At 41.9% G+C, this 18471-nt stretch overlaps 1 protein-coding gene across 1 annotated transcript in view; it reads left to right on the forward strand.

Annotated features, from left to right (window-relative positions):
* Window positions 1–10364, forward strand: part of sgcz (sarcoglycan zeta) — a gene marked incomplete at both ends in the record, with an annotated part of 840223 nt that extends 829859 nt beyond the window's left edge. Inside the window, one exon of the mRNA XM_084318679.1 lies at window positions 10158–10364. Coding sequence (XP_084174805.1) covers window positions 10158–10364 — 207 coding nt within the window. The remainder of the gene's footprint in view (window positions 1–10157) is intronic.
* Window positions 10365–18471: the final 8107 nt, after the last annotated feature.

The raw sequence follows: 18471 nt of genomic DNA on the forward strand, positions 1-18471 counted from the left end.
GAAAGTGCTAGGGTTTCCATCACCCTCTGCAGTGCTTTCCGGTCCAAGGCAGAGAGGTTTCCGTACCAGAAAGTTAGTCAGTATGGTTTCTATGGTGCATCGGTAGAAATTCACCAGAATCTATGGAGACAGATGGGCTTTCCTCAGTCTCCTCATGAAAAAGAGACGCTGGTGAACTTCTTGACCAGTGTTGAGGGCCAAGAGAGGCCCTTGGAGATGTGGACACCCAGGTATTTGAAGCTGAAGCCAAGCTCAAGCTCTGTCTTGTTAACACGGAAGGTTAGGAAGTCTGTTGGTTAAGAAGTCTATCGTTAGGAAGTCTGTCGGTTAGAAAGTCTGTTGGTTAGGAAGTCTGTTGGTTAGGAAGTATGTCGTTAGGAAGTCTGTTGGTTAGGAAGTCTGTCGTTAGGAAGTCTGTCGTTAGGAAGTCTGTTGGTAAGGAAGTCTGTCGTTAGGAAGTCTGTTGGTTAGGAAGTCTGTCGTTAGGAAGTCTGTCGTTAGGAAGTCTGTTGGTTAGGAAGTCTGTCGTTAGGAAGTCTGTTGGTTAGGAAGTCTGTCGTTAGGAAGTATGTTGGTTAGGAAGTCTGTTGTTAGGAAGTCAAGTATCCAGTTGCAAATGGTTGATGTCAAGGTCCTTGGTTTCCACGAGGTCACCAAGAGCTGAGGACCGCATGAGAGACAGAACTCTCAGCCATCTCCATCAGATAGAAGAACCCGATGGTAAATGGACTGCATTTATATAACACTTTTATCCAAAGCACTTTACAACGTATGCCTCACATTCACACACAGACGGCTCATCAGGAGCAGTTAGGAGTGTCTTGCTCAAGGACACTTTGACATGTTGCCAGTAGGAGCCGGAATTGAACCAGGAACCTTCTGATTACCAGGCAGACAACTGCTCTACCTCCTGATATAGCATAGCTCCAGAGTGCTTTGGTTGCATTTTGCAAACTAAATCAGTCACAGCTTTTTTTTCACGCTGTTTCTATGTGCAGTGTAAATTCCAATGCTTCTAACAAGCTTGGCATCCTAGTCATTCATTTCCGTCGAGGGAAAATAACATTAGCCGCTAGCTAAGCTAAACTAGCCAATCCTGCTCAGTGCTCAGACAGAAAACAGCTGAGCCGAGGTTAGAAAGGGGGAGCGGGGCTCTCTCTCCATCCCTCTCTCTACTTGTTCAATTAAGTCAAGAGTTTTTTATTTGTCACGTCATACAAGTATACAATGAAATGCGGGTGGTCTTGCCCGCAACAATGTGCAATACAGTAGTACAACATATAATAGAATCCAGTCAAATCCATTGTGCAATAGACAGGTAATATAGTGGGACATCTCGGTATCTGTACATAGTTATTTACAGAGCATGTAGGACATGTTAGGTCCTTTGGTAGTGCAATACACTGTTACTGTTGCTATACTATTTTTAAAGTGACCTTTCCTTTGTGGCCCTAAGTGTGGGCGTGTGCAGCATGAGTGTGTGCCTGCTCATGTTTAAAGTGGCTGCTAGTGTGCGAGCGTGCACAGCGTGTGTGTCGTGCAGTGGAGGCTGCTGACCAAATTTGTAGGTGAAGCACAAATTATTATATTATATTATATATTAAATTATATTTTTTAAACATCCTCAACGCTGCAACACCCCCATTCCTCCCAGGTGTCAGGCTCCTCATTCGCTTCCATTCATTTTGGGGACCATGTTTAAATATCATACTTGTCATACTGAAGTATAAACAAACTATACTGCTGTGACGATTTCAATAACACAGACCATTCTGAGTCAATGGTCTGCAAAACTGTACATTGGAATATCTAACATGTATTTACCACCTTCCTCTGCACAAGGCCACAGATGGGTTTTATGTAACACAAGGACAATGAATGAATGAATGAATGAATGAATGAATGAATGAATGAATGAATGAATGAATGAATGAATGAATGAATGAATGAATGAATGAATGAATGTATGAATGATGAATGAATGAATGATGAATGAATGAATGAATGAATGAATGAATGAATGAATGAATGAATGAATGAATGAATGAATGAATGAATGAATGAATGAATGAATGAATGATGAATGAATGATGAATGAATGAAAATTGTATTTAACAGATTGCAGAATGGGTACAATACAGTACGGCTCAATACACACAAATGTTAAGGGGATGCAGACCAGAGAAATACTTTCGTCTTGTTTACATCAATTCAGTGCCACATACACACAGTCCTCATATCCCTCCTAGTCCTAGTTACACACAGTCATCATTATCCCTCCCATACAATACGCACAACACAACAGACTAACTCGTCTTGCTCAATACTTGTTTATGAGTTTTAAGAGACAGCACTGTAATCTCTCTCAACCAAAGCTCTACTAGTTAACAAAGATCTCCACCTTGCTATCTGAAACACTGACACCATTATCAACCTAATAATATCAACCTGATATTGTATTCATCGACTACAGCTCAGCATTCAATACCATAGTCCCCTCCAAACTCATAGCCAAGCTCAGGGACCTGGGCTTGAACTATGACCTCTGCCAGTGGGTCTTGGACTTCCTGACGGGCAGACCCCAGGTGGTAAGAGCAGGCAACTGCACCTCCTCATCCATCACGCTCAACATAGGGGCACCCCAGGGCTGTGTTCTGAGCCCCCTCCTCTACTCCCTGTACACACATGACTGCGTAGCACAGCGGAACAACAACACAATCATCAAATTTGCTGATGACACAGTAGTGGTGGGCCTGATCTCTGCCAACGACGAGAGGGCCTACCTGGAAGAGGTAGAGAATCTGTCACAGTGGTGTCAGGAGAACTGCCTCTCCCTGAACGTCAGCAAAACAAAAGAGATGATTGTGGACTTCAGGAGGTCGGGGGTCAAGGACTACAGCCCCCTCAGCATCGACGGGGCACCGGTTGAGAGAGTGAACAGTTTCAAGTACCTCGGAGCCCACATATCCGAGGATTTGACATGGACCACACACATTGACAGTGTTGTGAAGAAGGCACGACAACGCCTCTACTTCCTCAGGCGCCTAAGGAAGTTCCAAGTCAGTCAGAAGATCCTTAGGAACTTCTACTCATGTCAATAGAGAGCATCCTGACTGGCAACATCACCTCCTGGTTTGGGAATAGCACTGCACAAGACCGTAGCAGACTACAAAGAGTGACACGTTCAGCCGAACGCACAATTGGAGGGGGGCTTCCCACCCTCCAGAACATTTACAACAAGCGGTGCAGGGGGAAGGCTAAGAGAATAATTAAGGACTCGAGCCACCCGAACAACTGCCTCTTTGAACTGCTGCGGTCAGGCAAGCGATACCCGAGTCTTAAGGCGAGCACAGAAAGACTCAGAAGTAGCTTCTATCCCCAGGCCATCAGGCTGCTAAACGAACAATAAACACTATGCAACAACCATCAAATGCACACAGCACACACACCCACACGCACACACTCACTTAAACAAACAACACACTGCAGCACCCACTCTCCACACTTTAGATCACACAAACACACTTTATATTTATTGATAAAGGATTTGCACTACAACTCGTACACCTACTGTAAATTGTACCTAAATTGCACCTCATCCCATTTCTGCCTTGCACTATATAGTATTGTATATTAGTACACTGCATAGTATTGTATATTATATGGTAACTCAGTTACGTCTATTCTGCATCGAACATTGTACATATGTCTATACTGAACACTGTGACCTAATTTTTTTACTTCTAATTTACATGCTATACTATGTTATTTTATTTCATACTTATCTTGTCTTGCACAGTCTCTGGAGCGTAACAGTAAGAAGCATTTTGTATAAAAGTATTCTGTACTTCTGTATGACAACTATTAAAGAAACTTGAAACTTGAAACATTATCAATATAACGTTAGCTACCAACTTTAGCAGGGCTCCTAATAACACAAGATACATTTCACTATGAATTGAAAATGGGGGACCCTGATGTAAACAAGACGAAAGTCTTTATCTGGTCTGCATCTCCTTAATAATTATGTGTATTGAGCCGTACTGTATATTGTACCCATTCTGCAATCTGTTAAATAAAGTTTTCATTAATTCATGCCTTTTGAAAAGTGACATGGTCGATGTAGGAGTTATGATGCGGTTTCAATTCGGTTACAGTAACGTTACACAAACTGACATTCTAAAGCCAAGAAGACACTTACCTATAAAGACGGTATCTCGATCGATCTCATCTATCGTTGAATAGTGCAGCTTCTCCATGTGACGAGTCCGACTCGAGCCGCGTGCATTAATCCCATGGGAAATGTAAACAATAGTGTATCGCGAGCCAGCTTGTTGCATCAAATTGATGTTTGGCTTTTGTCTCCCGAGTGAAGTTAAACTACTACACTTCGGCTGGTCCAGGCTAAGCACTGCAGGCTTTCGTTTTACAACAACTGAGATAAAAAAAAAAATATATATATATATCATCAAACAGCAGTCTTTTGTGATCTAATCGATCCTTCATTTGAGTGAGGATGCTGTCGAAATCCACTATTCTGTTGATGCGTGACACGTTCCATTTTTGGGATTCTGACTCCCGACAGGTGGTCAATCAGACAGTCACCCAAGCGATTCACCCAAATAAAGTTTTCATTCATTCATTCATTTGCTGTCTCGTTATAACACAAACAGCTCACCATGAACCATGACAAGCTTAATTACGTTAGTTAGCATCCAAGCTAGCGTGATAACATTAGTAGTTATTATCATCCCAGCTAGAAACTGCTACAGTAGGCTGCCTGGTTATACCTGCAATAATGTTGTCATCCTCCTGGACAGATAGACTTGTTAAATCATAATATCCACAGGTGTGTTGTGCTGGTCCTCAGTAAATGTCTCGCCGCGAAAAATAAGTTGCTATTAAGTGCTAAATGTTAGATACGAACGTGGCTGCTCTCAGTGCTCTGTTAATACAATTTTCAATCAATCAATCCTGCGAGGGGAGAAACAGCTGTGTAGCTACAGAGCTGCAGACATAGGAGCCATACTCAAATTGGATTTTGAAGGTTGTCAATCATTCAACCTCCGTGTATTGGATGTCAAGGGCTGTCAATCAATCAATCCTCCATTCAATGGCAAGAGTTAAACTGCACAGACCGTGCTTAGATGACATTAATAGCCTATTTTGATTGGCTGTTATTTATTATTTATTTAACCCTGGTCAACCTGTGCAGAAATTCTGCTTGAATAATTACTGCAGTGCAGGCCTGCTCAGAGCGGTCAATTTTGGCAATTTTTGAAGAAAAGAAAATTCACTGGATTTTTTTTTACAGAGGAAAACATTTATAATAAAAAAATTATAATAATTAAAAAAAATATATATAGGTATATGTAAATTAATAATAATTATGAATTATGAGTGAATTTGTGTTTCACGTGTTGTCATAGAGAAACCTCCACTGGTGTCGTGTGTGTGCTCATGTGTGCTTGTGTGTGGAGAGTTCAGTGTTCTGTGGCACTCAGTGTTCATTGTTCAAGGCTCTGATGGCCTGGGGGAAGAAGCTGAGCCGAAGCATCTCTGTCCTAGTATCTGGGGTTCGCAGGCGTCTGCCTGATCTCAGCAGCTGGAACAGGCTGTTATTGGGGTGGTGAGGGTCTTTCATTATTCTGCAGGCTCTGGATTTGCACCTCTTGTTGTATAGAACCTCGGCTGAGCGCACCACTCTCTGTAGGGCCTTCTTGTCCTGTGCCGTGCTGTTTCCATACCAGGCAGTGATGTTTCCAGTCAAGATGCTCTCTACAGCTCCGGAGTAGAAGGACTGGAGTATCTTCCCCGATACACTGAACTTCCTTAACTGTCTCAGGTGGTAGAGGCGCTGCTTCGCCTTTTTTTACGACTGTGTCTATGTGTGTTGACCATGTCAGATCCTCTGAGATGTGGACCCCCAGTTACTTAAAGCTGCTCACCCTGTCCACGGTAGCCCCGTTTATCATCAGTGGTGTGTGTCTCTCCTATAATCCACAACCAGCTCCTTGGTTTTACCAATGTTCAGGAGCAGGCTGTTGTCCTGGCACCAGCGTTCCAGTACCTCAACCTCCTCCCGGTAGGCCTTCTCGTCGTTGTCCGAGATCAGCCCCACCACCACCGTGTCGTCTGCAAACTTCACTATGGAGTTGGAGCTGAACTTGGCCACACAATCGTGTGTGTAGAGTGAGTACAGCAGGGGGCTCAGAACACAGCCCTGGGGGGACCCGATGCTCAGGGTGATGGTGTTGGAGGTCTGACCCCCCACCCTGACCGCCTGTGGTCTTGCACTCAGAAAGTCCAGTACCCAGGCGCTCAGGGCGGAGCTCAGACCCAGCTCGATCAGCTTGTCCACCAGTCTGGTGGGGACTATGGTGTTGAACGCTGAGCTGTAGTCAATGATCAACAGTCTCACATAGCCCCCCTTCTGACGGTCAAGGTGAGAGAGGGTGCTGTGCAGTACCTGGGAGACCGCGTCGTCAGTGGACCTGTTTGTCCTGTATGCAAACTGCATAGGGTCCATATCACTGGGGAGGGAGGCACAAATGTGATCCTTGACCAGCCTCTCGAAACATTTCATGACCACAGAGGTGAGTGCCTCCGGTCTGTAGTCATTGAGACATGTTGGGGAGGGTTTCTTCGGTACATGGATGATGGTAGACATCTTGAAGCAGGCAGGGACCACTGACTTCGCCAGGGATTGATTAAATATGGCGGTGAACACAGGGGCTAGCTGGTTGGCACAGGACTTAAGTATGCGTCCTGTTATACCATCTGGGCCAGCCGCTTTCCTGGTGTTCACCTGCATAAATGCTCTTCTCACACTGTGTTCCGACAACGAGAGAGCGTCCCCGCCCCCCCCGCGGTTGCCCCCCGCGGTTGCCCCCCCCCCCCCCTCCACAACAGCCGGCGCGACAGTGACGTCGCTAGCCGTTGAGCCAGCGGCGCCACCGTCTACACCAAACCGAGCGTAGAAAGAGTTGAGTTTGTCCGCGAGATAGGCATCGTCGCTCCCCATTGAGGGGCCGCTGACTTTGTAGTCAGTTATTGTCCTCAGTCCCCACCATAATTAAGGAGCCCTTTCTGTGTGTGTGTGTGTGTGTGTGTGTGTCTGTGTGTGTGTGTGTGTGTGTGTGTGTGTGTGTGTGTGTGTGTGTGTGTGTGTGTGTGTGTGTGTGTGTGTGTGTGTGTGTGTGTGTGTGTGTGTGTGTGTGTGTGTGTGTGTGTGTGTGTGTGTGTGTGTGTGTGTGTGTGTGTGTGTGTGTGTGTGTGTGTTTGTACATACATCCACTCTAATGGAGCAGGTATAAGCATTTGGCAGGGCTTTAGAGAGAGAAAGCACTTGAGACTGAAAGCACTTGATTGGGCAGAGGATCTACCACTTGGCACACTGGCAGTCAATCAGTTGTTGGCCATGTGCGAAAAGGGGGGTTGGGGTGACCTTGACCCTCCCTGTCAAACATCTGAAGGATCTATGCTCCTATAAGCCACCTGGAAATAACGTTAACCTGGTCCAACTCCCAACTATTTAGCTGTTTGAAATGACAGCAGCCAGCTAGCTCGCTTGTTTGATTATCTCACATTTGCTATTAAGTAAAAACAAAACCATACGTTAACGTGGAAGCTCAGACATTTCAAGCATCAATGATGTAACTTTCGGAATTAATGCATTTGTTCCTGGAAATAACGTTAGCCTGGTCTAACTTCCAAATATTTCGCCGTTTGAAATTACAGCAGCCAGCTAGCTCACTTGTTTGATTATATCATGTTCGCTATTAACCTGTTAAGCCCTAGCCCTATTTTCTGAAAATCCGCCTAAAAATACATACCTAAGTAAATGGAAGATTGCTCCACATCTACAAGGCCATTTGCATGTTCTTGGTATCTAGGGACATCTATGGATCTCAGGGAATGTATTACCAGTGTCAGAAATATTGTGTCTGTTATTGAGTAAATTGTGAGGAAACAAAGGAGAATATCAATTATGATTTTTCTTTGCATCTGTGACAGTGAATAACACCATGCTAAAAATTACCAGACATAAAAAGCACCTTCTTGAGATCATGTGTACAATAAATCTAAGGAAATGAATAAAGGGAAGATGATTAAACAAAAGGTTTTGAAGATACAGTACTGAATTCTGCCATCCGGACAAAATATTATTATATATAATATCAGGCCTATAAATTACCTTATTATAGCCAACTTGTACATCTATGGATCGGACCAAATCTACTCTTTCCAATGCCAGAGTTCAATTTGGATTTAGTATCGCCAGGTGTGCAGGAAGAACCGAGAATGAAATCTACTGTATGTACAGTTCCATTCTTATAATGGATATGGCTCCGCCATTTTGGATCGGATTGCAACAGGGATTGTTGCTAAATGTTCACAGAAGGTAGACACACTAACTGTGCTCCAATCTATGCCAATAACATTCAGTTTTGTGGTAGATAATCCCGAGAAATAAGAGAAATTAAATATTATAATCAGGAAGTAATTTGCTTGCAGGAAGCTGGAATCGGCTGGGAAAGGTAGGTAGAAAGTCGAAATTTCAACACTCATTGAGAGCTCTGGATGCTCTCTACTCATATGACTACAAAACCTTTAGCGACGCTAATTCAAAATGGCAAAGTTATGAAGACATTCCATAAACTAAAATCTAACTAAATAACAGAAAAACTAAAACTAAAATCTATCTAATAACACTTTAACCTATTGGTAAACAAATGTATTGCTGAAAATATACACTATGACTGCTGTTGTGACATGGTTAGGGTCTTTACTCTTGGATACATTTGGAAAAAAGCAACATTATGTCATACAGTCTAGAGAGATTGATTTATGACATGATTGATTTATGACGTGATTGATTTATGACACCGGCAGACCACACGGGCTAAAGAGGTTAAGTAAAAACAAAATCATATGTTATGTGTAGTTCCAGTGATCGAATAGCAATTCTGTGAATTCTGCCCATCCATAGTGGATGTACTTTTTCTTAATTTTTCTCAGCACTCTAACGGTGACAAATGTGCCTATTATAGTATATAGGCAGCACGGTGGTGTAGTGTTGCCTCACAGCTAGAAGGTCCTGGGTTCGATTCCGCTTGGGGACCAGGTTGCCGTGTTGACAGGTACCTGTGTGGAGTTTGCATGTTCTCCCCGTGCTCGCAAGGGTTTCCCCTCCCAATAAGATAAACCCAATGGAAAAACATGTAGAACAGATTGCTAAGGATGTCACATCCCTGACGAAGACGGACAGGAGCACTTGGTGTCTGCCCTTGGGGGGAAGGAAGACGGGATGGGAAAAGTGCAGAGACATTTCATCGGCAACTCAGTGCATGTGTGTGTGTGTGTTCCTGTGGGTCACCCATCTCGCATGTGTGTGTTAATCTGCATGACAATTAAATACTACTTCTTCTTCCATATTTTAGCATTTTTTTTTATTTTTTTTTTGTTATTATTTGGTTGCAGTGCAGTGTTTGGTCACTAAGTGGTGCTTCATGTTTGTACTTGATGTAGCAACAGGTTTAATTTGATTTAACTTGAGCCAGTTACTCACTTGACTTCCTATCTACCTGCCGAATGGAAGCAGACAGTGACAGGTAGCCTAGGCATTGTCCAACTAACAGCTCTCCCGAAGGCTACCCGTCACTGTCTGCTTCCATTCATTGTGCTAAGCTAGGCTAACATGCAGGCAGATAGCTTTATACTAAACGCACAGAGAGGAAACTGGTATCTATCTTCTTTTCCAATTTCCCAAAATGAATCAGTCTCTCTCTCTGTTGGCGTGTTCCTTTAACATCAGTATCTCTCTCGCTGTCTGTCTCTCTCGCTGTCTGTCTCTCTCTCTCTCTCTCTCTCTCTCTCTCTCTCTCTCTCTCTCTCTCTCTCTCTCTCTCTCTCTCTCTCTCTCTCTCTCTCTTTTTTTATCTTTTTACCTCGTCATTTTACAACCTAACCTTTCTTCCTTCATTCCTCCCTCCACCCTTCCATCATTTCTTGCATTCATTTTTCTTTCTTTGAACACCAACTTGCCCTGGCCCCTCCATATATCTATTTTTCATCACAATCCTTTATGAAATGTTACCTTTTCTAACCAATCACCCTCTTTCCACCTCTCTTCCCTTCCTTCATTCTGTCCGCAGATCTTCCTGGACTCCAACACCATCCGTCTTGGCGGCATCCCCCACGGCAGCGCCGTAGATCCCCTGGAGGGGGCTCCGGCGGGCACCACTTACACCAAACAGACAGTGTACGAACTGTGTGCCTGCGCCAACGGCAAGCTCTACCTATCTCCCGCGGATAAGGGCTCCACCTGCCAGACCACCAGCAACTTCTGTCTGTGGAGCTGAGACCGAGTGGGGAGGGGCTGCCGACAGAATACAAAGGACTATCATCGCAGCTGGGCGGAGAGATAATGCTAGCTAAACGGACGAATCAAAGTGGATTACAGCTTGGCTAGGAAGCTAACTCGCTAGCTAGCAAACAAACCGGATCTAAATGAATAGACTGGTAGATTAGCCTGGCGTGATGCTATAAGGCTAGCTAGCAGCCACGGAGGGAAGGACATGGAAAGTGGACCGGCTCGGCATAACGCTGAAGCTATCTCCATGCCATAGCACACCGATGTCATGCCGCGGGACTCCGTGTTGTTGTTGTTGTCCACCGTGGAGTCGCCGCCGCCACCGTCCCCAAAAGTTGGAGAGTCGCCTGGATTATATTTGGGGTTCACCTGAAGAACGGATGTTACTGTTTTGATTTGAAATGCGACAGAAAGTTGGCGGGAAATTACATTCTGTGTGCTTTTTAGCTCAAAGGACACGAACCACGGACTATGAGCTAGCCTAGTGGGAAGCTACGGCTAACTAACGGACCGATCTATACCAGAAAGGCCTTCCCCCCCCCTTCCCCTCTAACTTCCCTCTAACCCCCCCCCCATTCACACCCAAACCTGACTCTGGTTTCCTACACTGCAAAAAAATCTCTAAAAGCGGTTACATTTTGTATTCAGTCTTAACGTCTTATTTTTCAGATCACTTGCTTCCACGCAACTTTCTTAAAACGAGTGACAACATCTTGAAATGAGGGGTAGATCAGACCCTCCTTTTCACACATATTCCAAATTTTCAAGATGTCTCTCATTTGAGTTTGAAAAGATTAATTTAAAGACTCAATACAAGATTACGTTTATCATGTTTTGCAGTGCAGCAATGCATTTCCTTACCAACACAAACTACTCTCTACAAACTATGCTTGCTTTAGCTTGTTCTCCTGTTTTCTCTCTCTCTCCATCCTTTGCCCTGTTTTTCTTTCCTGTATGTGAGTTTTGCATCTTTTTACATATTGAAACTTTCCACGTTATCTCTTGCAGCCCCCCCAACCGTTCTCCATCAACGTTGTCTCTCTTTGTTTCACTCTTTTTTCCCTCTCTCTCCTCTCTCTTCTTTCCCACGCTCTACTTCCCCCATTCCATCAATCCTCCTCCTTTCTCAAATTCTTTTAAAATAAATAAAGAACATCTGCTACCTTCTGTCTCGATCACAGCTGTCTCTCTTCTCCCCATCTCTTTTTTCTCTCCATCTCTCTTTTCACTGTCTCTCTTTTCCCCATCTCTCTTTTCTCTGTCTCTCTTTTTCCCATCTCTCTTTTCTCTGTCTTTCTTTTCCCCATCTCTCTTTTTGTTGTCTCTCTTTTCCCCGTCGCTCTGCTTCTGTGGCCAATGTTTTATCGTACGCCGACGATCGGTCTCCGTTGCTCCCTGTTAAAATCGCATTCTCCTCCAATCCTCAAGACTTCTTTTCTCATGCTCTCTTTCTTATTCTCTCTCTGTCCTTGTGTCTGTCCTATTTTTTATTGTCTTTTTTCCGTTTATCATCTGCTTGCTCCACCATCCGACTCTCTCTCTCTTGTTATTCACCACTTACACCCTCTCTCTCTCCTCCTCACCTCCTTCACACCTCTCAACCCTATCTTTTCACCCACATGACCCTTTGAACTTTTTCCTCTCACCTTTCATGATCTCCTTGTGTGTCTCTCTAACATCAATGTCTCCTCCCGTCTATATCTCCCTGTCCACCTACAGTCCTTCTCCTCCTCTTCATCCTCCTCTGCTTCACCTCCTGTGGTCCTCCCGAAGCTAAGAAGAAATATCAGGAATCCCCTCCGGAAAACAAGGCTTGTAAAAAATAAAGAGAAAAAGCCACTTCTTCCAAAAAAAACTGAGAAAAACAAAAAAATTATAATAAAAAACACTCAAGCTAATGGAGCAAGAACAGATGGGAAATGTCGACATTGTTGTCTTTGGTTGTTTTCTATATTATATCTTTTATTAGTCTCAAGATGGGAGAGTTAGTGTGAACACCTGAAAAATGGGCCAGGTTCGGATAGCTCATAATTTTACCCCGTTTCTGGGATGCCGGGAATTAATGTGGGATGTAGTGTCCATTATTTTCTAACCAAGTGATACACAGGTGCCTTTGCTACTGTTGGTAAAAGCACATCCCACGCTGAACGCTCACGCCATGCTCGGTGGACCATCTGGAGATCTCACTGGACAAGCTCTCTCTCTCTCTCTCTCTCTCTCTCTCTCTCTCTCTCTCTCTCTCTCTCTCTCTCTCTCTCTCTCTCTCTCTCTCTCTCTCTCTCTCTCCCCTCTCTCTCTCTCTCTCTCTCTCTCTCTCTGTTTAGTTCTCCGTCTTTCTCCTTCCCTCTCCCCTCTCCTTGGTTTGTAGATATCACTCCTCAGTATATCCAACTGAAAAGACTTCAAAGAATCCTGCTTTGATGTTTTCTTCTTCTCCCGACGTTCCCTTATGGTTTTATTCTTGATAATAAAAAAGCACAAAATTATGCCATGTATATAACAATACCAATAAATAAAATGTAAAAAAAATATCAATAATAATGAAATAAAACAATATTGTTTTAAATCTCCAGAATCCTCAGTAGATGTGAAATGAAGTATTTTATGTTTCCTGCTGTGGGAATAATGAACTGTGGATTAACTTGTCCTCCAGGGAGGTGGACATAATTGTGCAGCTGGTTCAGAATTGCATACAAAGACAAAAAGAAAAAACTGTCTAAATGGTTTCATGTTTTGGTTTAATTACAGCACAGTCTCATTGGTATTGCTCATTGGTATAGATGTGATAGTCGTAGGAAGTGAGACACTTGTAGGTTTGGATTCCCGACCAGAGATGTCCCGATGGGATCAGACATAATGGGATCGGAGCTGTGTGTTTGAAAGGTCCTATAGATAATTTTAGGACAAAAAAAAAAGAACACACAAAATACATCAACAGAGCTTTTAGAAAGGTGTGGAATAAAAGTGTTGCTTGTCCGTCTCAGAGTATACTGTATTGTCTGATCTCAGCACAGGGAGCTGCTGAGTGTGTGTGGGCGCTGTCCAGTGCTGAAGGTCTGACTCTGAGCTGCTGATTGTGTGTGGGCGCTGTCCGGAGCTGAAGGTCTGACTCTGAGCTGCTGAGTGTGTGTGGGCGCTGTCCAGTGCTGAAGGTCTGACTCTGAGCTGCTGATTGTGTGTGGGCGCTGTCCAGTGCTGAAGATCTGACTCTGAGCTGCTGAGTGTGTGTGGGTGCTGTCTGGTGAGAGGCAACTGAAAACAAAGTCTAATTTCTCTCTAACGTTACATCCACTATATTAATAAAATAAATAATATGATTTGTAATTCCATAGCATTTTAACTATAACTATTAGATTTATTTATTATTTGATAGTATTTCTCATCCTTGCTGAGCAAGAGTTTTGTGTGAAAGCAATTAAAGGCCTGTCCGGTTGAGTTCAGTGATTGAAGCAAATACAATCCCAGGCTATTAATTGAAGTTTTACAGTATCTTACCTGCATTGAATTGGTTTTACTCCCTTTAACAATTAGCAGAGTGCCCATGCACACACAACAAAGGTTATACACAGACTCCCAGTCAAAAAAATATACATTTCCCTCTGATCAGCAGGTAGTGATTGATTGATTGCATTTATTTGGAAAAAAAATGTAAGCAAGCTTCTATACATATTCTTTAGAAAGGTCATCAAGGATAAACACAATAACGATACAAGCATATTTCCATTGTGGTGGGGGTGGGGGGTGAGAAGCATATTACAATACAGCTCCTATAACATCAACAACAATGGAAACAACAACACGTAAAAAACAAGCTAATCTAAAAATAGGCTCAGGATTAACCTCCCTGTTCCACTCGACAGGGTCGGTACCGACCCCTTTTGACCTTATTAAATTATTATTATATTTTTATGAAGATGGAAAAGAAAATTGTGATTTTAAAATCAACCGTTTTCAAGTATTATTATCACTAATATGTCACAAATACATGTAGAATGTAAAACGTTAGGTTGGCAATAGTTTAGCAATAGGTTAAAAGTGAGTTTATATCATTTTAAGTTTTTTATGTGAAATCGTTTTTTTGACCCGGAACCGGATATGGAAATGTTGACCCATCGGAATTGGAATCTTTTTGCGGCCATTTTGAAGAGGACCTCGCTAGCTATCTGCCAGCGTTGGTCCGCTATGGTGGTTCAAAGTTCAGCGTTCTGAATGAATCATATCAATAATTGTTATGATTCGCGATAATAAGCTACAAAAGGTAACGTTTTTGACAAATATTGAAACGCAGTCAGTTTCTCCACACTATTGTTAACATGTAAGAAGAATTAGATCTGAAATTAGTTTCAATATGGTTACACTGTGGGGGAAATAAAATATTACAGTCGATTACAGTAAATATCAGTATCTGTTATTATGCAAGCCTGGTGATACTATATCCAAATTGAACTCGGCCATTTGAAAGATACTATATGTATATATATATAAATGTGCGAATTGGCTATAATAAGGTAATGTATAAGCATATATTCTATATTCTATAATAATATTTCAAATTGCATTGGTCCGGATGGGAGAATTCAGTACTGTATATACAGAACCTTCAATTTGATCATCTTCCCTTTATTAATTTCCTTAGATATTTTGTACACATGATCTCAAGAGGGTACTGAATGAGCTCAGTGGCAGTTTTTTAAGTTTGGTCATTATTATCATGGTTTTATTCACTGTCAAAGATGAAAAGAAAAATCATAATTCATATTTTCCTTTGTTTCATCACAATTTAAGCAAGCCTAGTAATAGACACAATATTTCTGACACTGAGAATACATTCATCCATAGATGTTCCTAGATACCAAGAATATGCAAATAGCCCTTGTAGAAGTGGAGCAATATTCCATTTACCTAGGTATACATTTTATGCAGATTTTCACCTGGGGTGGAACAGGTTAAGCCATATTTTCAGAAGATTGGCCTAAAAGTACATACCCAAGTAAATGGAAGATTGCTCCACTTCTACAAGCTCCATTTGTAGGGTCTTGGTATCTAGGGACATCTATGGATGTATTATTATATAGAAATATTGTGTCTGTTACTATGCTTTTTACTAAGTGAATTGTAATGAACCAAAGGAGAATATGAATTATTATATATATATATATATATATATATATATATATATATATATATATATATATATATATATATATATATATATATATATATATATATATATATATATATATATATATATATATATATATATATATATTATTGTTTTCATCTTTGATGGTGAAATAGCACCATGCTAACATTGACCAAACATGTACAGATCAAGCATCTACTGCTCCTCTACCACTACTCCACCACTCCACTGCCTTTTGTGACTCCTATTGTTCTGGACCGGACTAGATTTCACAGCTCCACTGCCTCCCACAGGCTGGGGAGATTTTCATCTTAAATTTTTATTCGTCCCAAATGTCCTAGCCCCATCCGATTTCTTAGCTTTTTTCACTGTTTATTTATCATGCATTGCAACACTAATATATGGTCAGTACCCCAAGTCAGACTGCCCATATAAAAATGATCTTGGGGGTCTGAGGGCAGTAGCCCCCGACCCCCTCCCTGGGGAAGCACTTAAGTTAAGTACCCTTAATTTTTTACGTTTAGACCCAGCCACCAGCCCCCGAAAATTAACACCTGAGTGCTAGTTCTAAAGTGACAGAGGAGTGGCAGAAGGGACCTGAATCTGAAGGGCTTTATCTGTAGCTCATTCAGCACCTTCTTTAGATCAAGTGTACTACGAATCTAAGCAAATTAATAAAGGGCAGATGATTTACAGGGGCTTTTGTAGATACAGTACTGAATTTTGCCATTCAGACACATGCAATTTGAAATATGAATATAGAATATAGAATATCAGGCCTATAAATAGAGATGTTCCGATACCATTTTTTCCTTTCCGATCCGATTCCGATACCTAAGCTTTGGGTATCGGCCGATACCGATACTTATCCGATACCAGTGCATACAAAAAAAAAAAAAAAAAAAAAAAAAATATTATATAAATGATAAAAAAAAATTAAAAATGTAATACAGCTACTGTTTTATATATACTGTTTTTTAGTAATAACTATAAAGTAATGGTATTTATTCAACAACAGGTGATTGTATAGATTAGTATTAGTATTGAAAACTATCTCAATGAGTTCACCCACGGAAAGGTTGTTGGCACATTAGTTCCACACGGACATTATTCGTTGCTGCACTTGCTTCCACAAGAAGGCTCCGTTTAGTACCAGAGGCTCTGTTGTTGTGATTTTTGCAAAATAAATATTCAACATTCTCTTTTGAGACTCCGCCTCAGACTCTTATCATTTGGCACTAAAAGCTAAACATTGTCACCGATATGGCTGTCCGCAACATGTCATTAATTGTGTATGCGACGTGCAATTGTGCAATGACGACGTTAACGTGAGCTAGGTTAGCTAGCATGAGCTACCGGTATATGGAAAGACTGTAACGTTACTGGTGACATTGTGATTTAACTTGGAATACTCCTTTGCCAACTTGCTGTACTTTGCTTGCAGGTCTGCAGCCATTATAGCTGGATTATGAATAGCCCCAACTTTAGCCAAGGTAACGTTAAAGCTAGCTTTCGGTTAGCTGTTCAATGCTAATAACACCAGCCACCAAGCGAACTCATCAGAGCTCCCCGTCAACAGCGCTCTGTCGGGACGATGGTATTTTAAGAAAGTATCTGCTCTGCTGTTAAAATGACAAATGGCAATTGACACTTTAATCCACGGTCGATTAAGCACACGTTTGTTTTATAATGCTCACTCGGCAAGTAGGGTATATCTGCAGAGCCCAACGTCTGCAGTGTTGTTGATAAATTACGTCATATGGTATCGGAGCGCAACATTAGAGGGTACTCGCCGATACCGATACCAGCATTTTAGGCAGTATCAGCGGCATTTCCGATACTGGTATCGGTATCGGAACAACTCTACCTATAAATGACCTAATTATGGCCAAGTCATACATCTCTGGTTCGGGCCAAATCTCCTCTTTCCAATGGCAGAGTTAAATCTGGATTTAGTACCACCAAGCGCCCGTAACAGGGCAGCAAAGACTGTGAATGAAATCTACTATAAGTACAGTTACCTTTTTATAATGTACATAGCTCCGTAATTTTTCACCAGATTGTGACACGTTTTTTTTTCACAGAAAGTTAAAGAAACAATATACGTTATATTTTATGGCAATAACGTTCAGGTTTTTTTCGACCCGTGAGATATAATCACGAAAATAATGTCCATTATCGGGATTGTGAAAAAGAATAAACATTGATTGGGACATCCCTAAACTCGACCATACAATTAGTTTCATTCATTATTGAATTATTTCTTATTTCTGTTTGCCAAATAATTATTGAGTATGAAGCGTTACCACTGTAAATCCACCATATACTATTTGTGACCTGGATGAACGTCCTGATTATGAGAATCCTGAATAGGATACTGGGATATACTGATGTTATCCAGCAAGCTTGTATACATCCTACTGTTGGTTTCCACAGTCGGTGTGAGCTCAGCTGGCTACTATGGTGTATTTATGGATATGAAGATATGTACAAACAGCTTATCCCAAATAACTGGGATATGACTGATTTCTCCATCACGCTGTGTGACAGTGCACTCAATAATATCAAGCGTAGCGAGGTGTTTGTAGATCATGTTTGCTGTTGGATTTACAGTCTGCATTCGCTCATGTTTCATGGTAATATTCCACATATTCTGATTATTTATGGACAGAGGAGCAAGCAGATCGTGTTTCCTGCTGGCATGGGGAACTAACCAACCTTCATGAACACAGACACACACACGCACACAGACACAAGTTGTTAAAATGGCTACCGACTCCAAGTCAGATTTAAAAGTGCTATAGATAACATTCAGCCACTAGATGTCGCACTAGAGCACCAGCATGTCATTTATCCAATCAGGTGCGTTCCACACGGGGAAATCGGAAGTAGGGAGGTTCAATTAATTAATCAATAGTTATTTTGGGGGGAAAGCAAGACTTTTATTCCACAC

This window comes from Notolepis coatsorum (assembly GCF_963971535.1).
Source record: "Notolepis coatsorum genome assembly, chromosome: 7".
Classification (NCBI taxonomy): domain Eukaryota; kingdom Metazoa; phylum Chordata; class Actinopteri; order Aulopiformes; family Paralepididae; genus Notolepis; species Notolepis coatsorum.